At 37.0% G+C, this 12147-nt stretch overlaps 1 protein-coding gene and 1 non-coding gene across 2 annotated transcripts in view; one reads left to right on the forward strand and one right to left on the reverse strand.

Moving 5' to 3' along the window:
* Positions 1-1115: 1115 nt before the first annotated feature.
* On the forward strand, positions 1116-1279 carry LOC116906444. Its single transcript, XR_004388702.1, has one exon. It is a non-coding gene; the product is annotated as a U1 spliceosomal RNA (small nuclear RNA).
* A 7588-nt stretch (positions 1280-8867) lies between these two features.
* Crppa (CDP-L-ribitol pyrophosphorylase A) overlaps positions 8868-12147 on the reverse strand; it is a 257449-nt gene continuing 254169 nt past the window's right edge. The window contains exon 10 of the mRNA XM_032907659.1: positions 8868-10163. Within this exon, the coding sequence (XP_032763550.1) occupies positions 10059-10163 (105 nt within the window). The 3' untranslated portion in view covers positions 8868-10058. The remainder of the gene's footprint in view (positions 10164-12147) is intronic.

A 12147-nucleotide genomic window follows, 5' to 3' on the forward strand; every position in this document is an offset into this window, starting at 1 on the left:
TTTGAAGGCCAGCAGTGACTAATTAGCAATGTAACTTGATAAATGGAAGCTACTGGGTCAGGAAAAAGAATGAGGATGGCTTTACTTCTGGTGCCTATGTAGATAAAACTTGTGGAAGGTTCATGGTGAACATATCTTTCTGGAAGCCTAACCTTTGTTATTCTTGTCACCAGCATTGATTATTCCATATTAAAGGCAGACCCAGTTTTCATAATACTCTGATTTTTCCCCCACATTTTGAATATGCCTTTATGAGAATAAAATTCTTTTACTCTCCTATAAATTTCCTATAAGAACTAGAGTCCTTTTTAAAAATTATGCATTATTTTTACTTGTGGAATGTATGTGTTTGTGTGTGGCCTCCATCTTATGGAGGCCAGAAGATGATGCTGGATCCCTGAAGCTGGAGATAAATGTCTTCTGCGGTGGGTGCTGGGATTCAAACCTTGGTCCTCTGGAGGAACAGAAAATGCTCTTAACTAGTGAGCCATGTCATCACCCTCGGACTAGAGAGCTTTACTATAGATATACTCCATAAACAGTAAGTCATCTTCATCATTAGGTGGCATAGCTGTGACTAATGACTGTCACCTTACCTAGTCCATTGAAGAATAAAAATGAAAACAAAATTCACACTAAAGTATTACTAAGTTGATCCTAAATATATATCCCCAGATATATTGTTATTGTTCCTGAACATCAGGTTTAGACACTGGTTAATGGAACACAGTATAGAAAGGACATACAAACACAGGCTGTATGTCCCTGCCATGTTACTCTCTAGTTGTGTGAGCTCAGTGTCCTGGTTTGGCCTCTGCATGCCTCAGTCATGTATGTGCTGAGTAAGTGCTCAGGAAATTATTACAAAAAACCAGATTGTCTCCAAGGTATTCTTACCATATAGAGGCCACTGAAACTTTTATGAAAAAAAAGAAGACAATCTTGATGTATTTTACCTGCATGTTTGTGTCTATATAAAGTGTAATCTTGGGGTTGGGGATTTAGCTCAGTGGTAGAGCGCTTGCCTAGCAAGCACAAGGCCCTGGGTTAGGTCCCTAGCTCCGAAAAAAAGAAAAGAAAAAAAAAATAAAGTGTAATCTTAAATTTACTTAAGCATACTTACCTGGCAGGGGAGATACCATGATCACGAAGGTGGTTTTCCCAGGGCGAGGCTTATCCATTGCACTCCAGATGTGCTGACCCCTGCGATTTCCCCAAATGCAGGAAACTCGACTGCATAATTTGTGGTAGTGGGGGACTGCGCTCGCGCTCTCCCCTGTTTAAAAAAAAATTTACTTAAGCATTATGAACTTTTAATCCCAGTTAGATATTTTAAAAATATATGCTGAGAATGTTACAAGTTGATTGTGACTAACCCTTAAAAAAATCTAGCCCTTGGAAAAATTATTATTAACTATACTTTTTTTTCCTCTTGAAATTGTGGACACAGCCTTTTTTGTTTTTCTTTTTTAGGATGGACATGGTTGCATCAGGCATTCTGGAGTCTCTGGAGCTTACTATCCTAAGAAGTCAAGTCCTTGTACAGGCATGTGACTGAGGATGGGCATCGAATGCTTTATGGCTCAAGAGTAGTTGGGAACAAACATTTTAGGATCACAAGTGTTCTGGTGATGAGCTATGTAGTCAGGCCTAGTAATAAGACAGGCTGGCTCCTTGAGAGAATTCAGATTGGCAGTGTAGGAGACTAGGCCTAAGAACTGCCTGAGTCCAGGCAAGCCCAGGCATGCAGTTACTAGGAAGAAAAGAAAAGAAAAGAAAAGAGGAGAGGAGAGGAGAGGAGAGGAGAGGAAAGAAGAGAAGAGAAAAGAAAAGAAGAGAAAAGAGAAGAGAAGAAAGGAAAAGAAAAGAAGAAAACAAACAAAGCAGGCTTCTATTTAAAAAAAAGCTATTCAAAAACTAGAAGCTACACAGTCATCCAACCTGAAGCAGGGACGCTGGGTCAGCAAGTTTCCAGACTTCCTTATTAATGGAATGTCCTTAAAGATGGAGTAAGATAGAGGTCAACTACCCCAAAATCCTGTGATGTTCTAGCCTGTATGATGGCCTCTCCATTTTTCTGAAAACAAAACTGGATCTCCTTGTAGGATGGATAGATCTGATTAAGATAGAATGTGGCGAGGGACTACATGGGGGTTTTCTCATGAAAAACAAAGGCAATAATTTGGTAGTTTATTATAACTTATTATGGAAGTGCATGAGCTGAAGGACTTATAGACCATGTGTCAAAGTGCTGGAAAGGATAACATGAATGGTGTTAATTTCCTGAAGCAGCAATGTTAATTTACATTATAGTAATTTAATTTGAAAATAATAAAAATGGAAGTGCAATTTCATTTTAGATCATAGGAGAGCTAGGATGCATATATTAAAAAATTAAGTAATTATCTTTTTAAAAGTGTCCAATTGACAATGTCAATGACATTGCTAATTATGAATGCATAATTAAAATGAAAAATAACATTTATTGTGTGCATGAATTAAATATATTTAATATATTCCACTGTGAGAAACAGCCCAATTTCTTCTTATTCTTGTCCTGTGTGTCAATCATACACTCACATTTCAGTTACTTTGGTTCCTTCCAAACACATTTCCTTGTGACAATTACAGACTTTGCTCTCTGATTCTGTAAACCTACACTCTCTACAGATGCACAGAGGAAGTAAGGAAGCTATTGTAGTATAAGGGGAAACTTCTGGATTGTGTTTCTTTACATAAAGGTTTAGTTTTAAGTTTTATCACTTGGTCAAAAGTAATTTAAAAAAAAGCCTACATAGAAAAAATATCACATTGCTTTGTCTCTCCCAACATGCCTTTCAATTTATATGCTGAGAACTATAATTTCAAGACAAGTGGGGGTCTAAATAGAGTGACACATCCATTCTTTCAAATAGTCCTTTACTGAATTCACTGCTATATAAGTCACAGAAAGATAATTATTAGTTTATTAGTTTTTATAATGAAAATTACACATACATTTTAGTAGATTGAGATTATTAGCTATAGCTTCAGAAATAATTTTTGCCTGATATGAAATTGAAAGGAAAATTTACTTAGCAAAACACAGAAGTTTGGGAATGAGTGGTGATCTATATAACTGCATAATTAGCCCAAATCTTTTAATATTCATTAAGATTCCCAACCATAGCCATAATCCACTAGTCTTTAGCTTTCCCTGGCAATAATAACATGCATGTTCAGTCTGCCTTAAGTTGCTTGTTTATGGCAGTACCTATGGATATTTCCACTGAGATCCTCAAAGTTTATTTTGTTTACATAATTTGGCTCCTTTCCAGACTTATGTGAACAGTAACCGATCCAAAAAACAAACAGGCGGAAATGTCTTTGAATAGAATTCTTTTACCATAGAGTCATGCATACTTCCATTCAGTAAAGCCAACAACTGAATTCCTGAAGTAGGCAGTTCAAGAATAGTTCTTTTTTTTTACTCTTTTTTAACTCAGGTGGGATTAAAGAAAATGAATTTCTATTCAAACAGGAAAAGAAAGGGGAACCACAAGCTTCACGGGGGTCTTAAAAACACACACAGGATGGGGGTTATTCAAACTATTGAATGTTAGTAACACAGATGAATAACAAAAACCTAAAAAGGAATTTATTATCCACTTAGACTAAAATACTTAAGTGCAACCAATTAAGGAGGTGATGTAAACACTGGGTAAGGAGAAAAACCTGATTGTACCAATAAGACAACCAGTTTTAAGAGCGCATTTTTATTATATGCTGAGAAAGGAAAAAAAAGTGTAACAAATAGATCTGAAGAACTGAGCTCTAGAAACCTCTCTCAGTCAACCTACCAGACACATTGACAGCCCAACAATCAGACTATGATGGTTCTCTACAGAACAGTAGAGATACAAGATTGGTCCTATGAAGAGTCCTGAGTCAGGTTTCACACTTGGGTCAAACCATCACTAAGATTGCCTTTTGGATGATTCTGCCTCTAAGCTCAACTAGTTTCACAAAATGGAAAATAAAAGACTGCATCTAGACAAAATGTATGATTATGTAGATAAATCCAATTTTAAAACCCCAATTAAAGAACAGATCTTCCTATCTTTGGTGCAATTTGCTAACACCTATCTATGTATGGTTTCTAGCATCCAGGATGATCATAGGACTGCACCTCTGCATCCGCCTTTTCACTCTTGTCATGTCTCAAGGTTGATCCAGAAGGACTTAACAGATTACTAAGGTTAAAATGGAGGAGAAACTGCATTAGATAAGCCAGGCCTTGTCAATGCTGCTAAGTGGAGCCAGATGTTTTAACAACTGTTCAAATTATTCGGTAGCATCCTCATTAGGAAGAAAATTAATTTACATAATTCATTTGAGCTAAGCAGACATTTATAAAAATCAAAGGATCCAACGTTTCCCATGGGAAGAGAAGAACAATCTGGTTCCAATCTGCGCCTGCTCTCCATACAGCTTCCCATCTACCGCAGTAATTTCCCATGAGAGCTAACATTGAGGAGTACATATAATTCAGAGTTGCTCACAGCAAAGGGAAGACAGTCCACTCTCTCAATCCAGAGCTATTTTCTACACCTACTTCTTCATCTAGAAAATATTTTTGTTATTAACGAAAAGGAATCATACCTTTGAGATCTTTAAGTAATATTAAAGAGTGTATTTTATGATATTATATCCCATTGTTGTTAGAAAAACATGCTCTAAGATCAGTTAAATAAATTTCTTCATCATTTCTCCCACTTGCTTTTTGGTGATTTTGAATGAGTCACTTAAAATGTGCCTTGGTTTTCTTATTCTGTAAATGTCAATATTTCATGTACCTAGCACATACAATTATTATTAAGAATTCTACCGTGAAATATGAAGTATATATAAAGCATTAAGATCATTTCTTCAAACAGAATAATCTTTCAATAAGCATTAGCTATTTTTTGTTTTCACTATCCATAATTTTAACTCAATATTGTTTCATATCCAAGAAGGTTTTATCTGTTTTGTAAAACTCTAAATAGTCAGGTCTACTTATGCCCTTATGAAACTATTGACTATGAAGCTATACTTAGAATTTCTCAGCACTTTGCAATCATTGCTCTAACCAAAGATGATCCTATGGACATTCTATGTGAGCAAACAGGTGTCTTCCAGAAAATTTCTAGACTTACACAGGCAAAATACATCACTTATTGCTTCAGATTACCCCCACTCCCTGCTTTGGTCACTAATTGTCGTATAATAAAAGACCCCAAACACAATATTAGCAAAATCATTGAGTATTTATTTAGTTCAATGTCTATAGAAAGTCAAATGAACAAATGAAGGTCTGTTGACATTTGCTGGACTTTTTATCAACAGAGAATGAGTTAGAAGTCAGCTGACTCAAGCTTCTGTCATCTTTCTGGGTCAAAAGGCTAGATTGGTTCTGGACATCTCCCACAAAGAAAACTAACTCTCTCTCTCTCTCTCTCTCTCTCTCTCTCTCTCTCTCTCTCTCTCTCTCTCTGTATGTGAATGCATTTGTGCACATTTATGCATATGTTGAGTATAGGTCAATATCAGATACTTTGCCAAATCTTGCTTCACCACACTCTGTTGGGACAAAATATCTTCTCATTGTCTCATTGAACTTGGAGCTGAACAATTTGATATGAAGAGAAAAGTCTGCCTGTCTTCTCCACAGTGCTTGGATTACAGGTGACACTGCTGCTGCACTTGGGGCTATGTGGATCCTGGAGATTGAACTCAGGTGCTAAGGTTTACACAGGGAGCATGTTATCAACAGAGGTGTACTCTTGGCCAATCCTTGCCCCTCCCCCCTTCTCAAGGGATTCCAGTGGAACACGGTCACTGTAAACTCATGTTATTGGTCAAAGCAAGTAATATGACTCTCAATGTAAGAGAGAAACACATGACATTCTAATGGAAGTGAAAATTATTTCTGAACAAGAATATAACAACATAAATATAAAGTGACTAAAATATTCTTTTTCCACTGTGCTCAGGAATAGCTTTATATCCTTGGAAGCCACTGAAACTGCAAACTGAAACCTCCCAAGAATGAGAAGGAATAATGGAAGCAAGACTTATGATTGCACAATTTTACAGTGTTCTGGGAGTAATAAAAGACCTAGAATTCAGATCTGGTCTTCCTAAATACAGACTATTACACTGTCATATTTTGCAAATATTTTATTCACTTGTTAGTGTACTTGTACTAATAGATTTCAAACTCTCAACAATATAGTTAGCTAGCAATGTTGATGCCTATATGAATTTTTAAAAAGAATATAGAATAGAGTCTATTTCTTTTACTTTTCATTTTAAAAAATGAGAACACATTTTTCAGTTTGAAATTAACCTGTATAAAAAATACAAACTACATAAAACTAAACACTATCCATGTAACCACTACTGGTCTACTGAGTTTAAGCTATCTTAATTGTGAATTAATCAAAATTAACATTTACGGTTTATTTTTAAGTTGAACATTGAAAATAAGTTCAGTTCTTTTTCTAAATAGTTTTCTTGATGTTTTGATTAACTGTGAAATTTAGGTATTTTAATAGGATATTTTGTGATTTAACTTTCATACAGTAATTACCATTATTAAAATATGCTGGAATGAAATCTACAGTGGTGACAAATTAGCATTGAAAATGAACTTTCCTATTAAACTAGTGCCGTGGCTGAGATGACTACACGGGCCTTTAAAAAACTAAAGATCTGAGTCTTTTCTGCAGATGGTGAAGAGGAGGAAGCCTTGGTAAGTTAAGTCTTGATTGACTCTGTGCTCTTGGAATGAGCATCCTAGAATCAGATCTCTGGGAAAATGGCACCCAGCATAGCCACAAAGAATAGCAAAACCTCCCTCTTGTCCATGTGTGGATGTTGACAGTGTATGCAGATAATATCCACCATGGTTTTCTCACACCTTATGCTTAACATCCTGAAGACTGCTCCCCTACTGTGGTGGTTTGAATAGGAATAGACCCTATAGGGCTCATATATTTGAATACTGCTCACTAGGGCGTGACATTATTAGGAGGTGTTCTGTCAGGATACATGGGGCCTTGTTGGAGGAAGTGTGTCACTGGGGGTGGGCTTTAGGGCTTCAAATATTCAAGCCAGGACTCTCTCTCTCTCTCTCTCTCTCTCTCTCTCTCTCTCTCTCTCTCTCTCTCTCTCTCTCTCTCTCCCTTCTGCCAGCTGATCCCGATATAGAACTGTTGACTCCTCCTCTAGAATTGTGTCTTCCTACATGACACCTTAGTTCTCACCATGATGGAAATGGACTAAACCTGTCAACCTGTATGATTAGATAAACCTGTTTTAGCTGAATATAACCCTGCCTCCTGGTTTATCTGAATATAACCCTGCCTCCTTGCTCAGCTGAATAAAATAACTCTGCTTCTCTGTTCACCTCTATCTAGTAAGCATTCTAAGTTTCTAGGGCTCCGAGGCGTCCCAATCTGAGATGCCAGACCATCAATCCCAGCCTTTCTGTGTGTCCCAGTGTCTCTGTGTGCAGGTCTTGCCTTGATTCCTCATTGCTACAATCAGTTCCATCCCTGAGGCTGTGAGGGACGTAGCAATAAGTCACCTCTTAAATGAAGCATCTCATTGTAAAATGTACCCTACAACGCTTTACCAATTTAAGCCATTACCCCTACTGTTCAGCTTTTATTATATTTTTAAAATATATCACTTAAATCTTTTCTAACTTAGTAGTTTGAATTTTGAAGTAGAAATATTTTCAAAACTTTTCTACATCTAGAAGTGATTTCACCATAATCACTAATTTTAAAGGATTTTGGAATATAAAGTCAGAATTGACAGGTTATTCAAGTAATCATATTTACAAAAATGGTAATAAAAATATAAAGTTTCTTTCTCCATGGTCCTTTAATAAACAATTTAAAATAGAATACTTTTCCCTTTTCTTTTGGTCACTAAGTCTCTCCATTCCCTTCACCCTGCTAAGGCTGGATATTGGTGGGACTTTCTTTGAGCCAGAGCCAGAAATGTGCTCGGCTCCTGCCTTCCTTGTGTCTCTCCATTCTTCAGAGCTCAATCCCAGATCCTCTCTCGCTCCAGCCTCTCCTGTAGATATCCTTGCCAGGAGCTGCTGGTACAATAAGGCTATGAGTTGAAACTAATTCCAGTCTTCCTAAGGAAGCCCTGTCTCTTCTTACAGTGCAGTCCTGCAACCGTGGGCAAATTCATTAAGATCTCCAAGTTTTAATTTCTTCATGTAAACAGTGTTGGATGGAGTATTCCTTCTACATCCTCAATGTGTGAATTACTAATGTATACCTTGGGCGAATGTCTGTCCTCTCTAATAAAAATCTATGCTGATTTACCCAGTACTCTAGAGAGTAATCTTTATGTGCAGATGTGCTAATTTGTAGCATGTTGTGAGCCACTCGTACTCTCATTAAGCCGTGCTAAGAATTTCTTTGTGCCCTGTGAGCACTTTCAAAGTCTTCAGACTTTAGCAGGCATTCACAGGCAGAGTATAGACTCCTCTGAGGGGCCTTCCACAGACAGCTAGCCACATTAACAGCGACATGAACATTCTAGCCAAAATCCAAATATTTCTCACATATTTTCACCTTTGTGAATTTGAGTTAACTGATTTAAAATTTTAATACAGGCATAAAGGGGATGAGCTGACTAATTTATAACTGAGTTTATAATCAATAAACACATTACATTTAGGAAGAACTGCAGTAATTAACTCTTGCTATTACATTCTACCCCCTTTTATTTAAAGGTAAAATATAAACTCTAATACAATATTAGTATTTGAAATCTCCTCTACTATTCAAATGTAACACAGTAAGTTTGATTGTATATTGAAACTCAAAAATATAGAGGAAATTTATTTAACATGTTGCAAGAGACATTTCAGAAAGTAGACATATTTATTGACAATCCTGAGTAAACACATTTCATGCAGCTTTTATAATTTCTTTATCCAGTGTAAGTTCTAGAATGTAATGATTTAACATACTTTAATAAAAAATTTATGTTGCAACCAAAGGCATTTTCACAACCATATGTATATATAATTATTAAGTGCAACATAAAAGATAATATAATGTATAGGCAATAGAGATTGTAAAGAATGAATCTTGATTTAGCAAGGCCACCATTCCTACAGCAAGATTAGCTAACTCCACTTCACTGGCTTCCCTGCTTTTCAGAAGATCATAGGCACGGATGGACCGAAGCAACTCAACCTTCATGAAGCTCTCCAGACATTTCTGAAACTAACCTAGAAGTAGAGACTCTTTAAAATAATGTCAGCACGACATCTCATAAACCAAAGAAAAGATACAATTTAAACTAATAAAAGAGTGAATCTCAGTCTCTTTAGAAATCTCTAAAGATCAAGAACATAAAAGACAAAGGGGAAGGAAACTGGAGACATCCCCTTTCTGGTTTCTGCCCAATATTTACCAGCGTGTTTTTCTTTTTCTTCTGTGATGCTGCTCTATCCACACTAGACAAGAGCTTGCCCACTAAGCCAACTTCCCAGCTCCCCTACTCTTTATAAGGTGCAGTGAATTCCAAAACAAGGCAAAAGATGCATCCTCACATAGGAAGAGGTTGATTTTGGAATTGGGACTAATTCTGAAGCCTATTCATTAGCTCCACTATAATGCGAACAATATGTTAATTAGCATAAACTTACCATAACCACCAAGCTGTCTAAACTCTTGCCTTTGAAGGAATAGCTAACCTTATCATGTCAATTGGACTTGCTGCAGTAGTGAACATATTCTTTACATGAAAGCAATATTTGCCATTTATTTATCCTTTTCTAGTTGGAGCCAATTGTATTTGATACATAAGTTCATGAACACACACATTAACCCATTGTCACAACCTAAACGTCACATCCAATAAGTGGCAAGATCAGAAAACAATGAAAATATTGTATTCACAAGGAGGAGACATTGAGGTGGGGAGGCAGTCAAGTGGGGTGGGGGGTCTTAGGGAAGGATCTTTGGAAGCTTATAGATGATTTTCGTCTGTGTTCTTCATGCCACCAGGAGCTGCCCGACGAGTGCAGAATTTCTTTCCTTAACCAAGGCAGCTATGATGGCTGCACTTTGTACTAGACTCTCTTGTAGCTTCTGCTCATCCTGAAAATGAGACAAAACAATAATATACACATTAAAAGCAGAACAGAAGAATTTCAAAAATAACTGATTAACACACATAAAACAACGGAAGAGGACAAAACATTGATAAAAACAGAAAACGGAAATTTGCAACATATCCTTTATACTAAAAAATATTCTACAGTGGTAAAATACAACACTGTAATTAGGATTTCAGGTGGTTGGCATGAAATAGGCAGAGCTGAAGCCAGCAGTGGTGACCCTGAAGACAAATAAGAACAATGTATCAGATGAAGCACAGGGAGAGAAGGTCAATGTTATAGTTTAATATCATAAGGTGTCATTACCATTCTGTTTTCCTTGTCAATTGGAACTCCCTCCCTCTCACCACAAAGAAATGTTATGGAGCACTTAGGAAACCATACAAGGGCATCCTCAGAAGTAAAGTCATCTCAGAATATTTACTTCAGGAAAGAGGAAAAAGTAAAATAAGTCAGCTCTATCCCTGCACAGTCAGCTTTATTCAATGAGCCCAAATACATGTAACACTGGATTCCGGTCATATTGTAATCGTAGGCCACACAAACAGCACAGACCCAGACTGCAGTGACAGCACAAAATTCTAAGATGTTTGCTAGTGAAGGTGAGGGAACAGAATGAGAGAAATGAGACAAGTGTCCAGAGTAGACAAGGATGATTTTTGATAATCAAATGGGATGACTGCTCTTACAGACATGTACCTGTGCTATAAGCCAGGTCATAAGCATCAGTGCAAAGCCAAATTCCCATACTAAAAAGCAAAGGACAATGACACAAATTTAATTCATCCTCAGTTTTTTTCTTCTCTATAGCTGCAGCAGCATTGATTCTAGGCCTACTGAGATGGCCCAGGAGTTAAGAGAACACACTGCTCTTTCATAAGACGCAAGTTCCCTCTCAGGACCCACACCAGAAAGCCATAAACTCCTGCAGCTCCATCTCAGGGGATCTGCTGTCTGCTTCTGATCTCTATGGGCACTGTACCCACACATCCCACAGAGATATACACCTATACATGCACTTAAACAATGAAGTAAATACATTTTAAATGCATACCGATGTTTCGTATATATGCATCAACTTCTTAAAGAACAGACTCAGTGAACTCAAGAAGTAACAACTTGCTACTCAATACTGTCAGAGGCTCTAAGATATGCAAAAGCACATATTCCCCTCCACAGTCCGTGCCAGAGCTGTTATTTGTTTTGATACCCTGTTCCCTGAATAGCAACATAAGATTGTTTTTTGTTTACTTCAAATTCTATTCTCTGTCAAAACAATAAAAAAATCTATAACAATCTTTGACAATATAATGCTCACTCATTTTTCTTGGTTATACATATAGTGTGGCAAAGGTAGAAACAAAGCTGAAAAGGGAAAGAAATGGGCTTCACTGAAAACACTGGGGGATGGACAGTAACTGTTAAGAAGACCATTTGAGGATGATAGATGAGATGGTTATTCCTGGTTGTCAGTTTGACTACATCTGAAATTAACCAAAACACATATGCCTGGGGATACCTGTGAGAGATTGTTTTTCCCTTAATTAGATCATTTGAAATGGGAAGACTCACTTCTAATTCAGATCTTTGCACAAACACACCTTGAGTCTGGATCTTTTGAGGTGGGAAGATCTACCTTTAGTCTGAGCCACATCTTCTGCTGGCAGTCTATATAATGGACATGGAAAAAGAAACTTGCTCTCTCTCTTTGCCTCCTTGCTCTCATTCTTGCTAGCAAGTTCATTCCTTCACTAGTATTAAAGTCAACTTCTTTAGGATTGCAACAGAAACTGAAGGCAAGCTAATACATTCAATCTCATGGATGGAACCATTACTGGATTCTTGGATCATCCTTTGGCAGACAGCCATTTTTAGATTAGGGGAAACAGAGCCTGTAAAGCCATTCTAATAAATTCCCTTTATGTATATATGTTTATGGTTAAATCTTAATACATACATATATA

This window comes from Rattus rattus, chromosome 7 (genome assembly GCF_011064425.1).
Source record: "Rattus rattus isolate New Zealand chromosome 7, Rrattus_CSIRO_v1, whole genome shotgun sequence".
Lineage (NCBI taxonomy): Eukaryota > Metazoa > Chordata > Mammalia > Rodentia > Muridae > Rattus > Rattus rattus.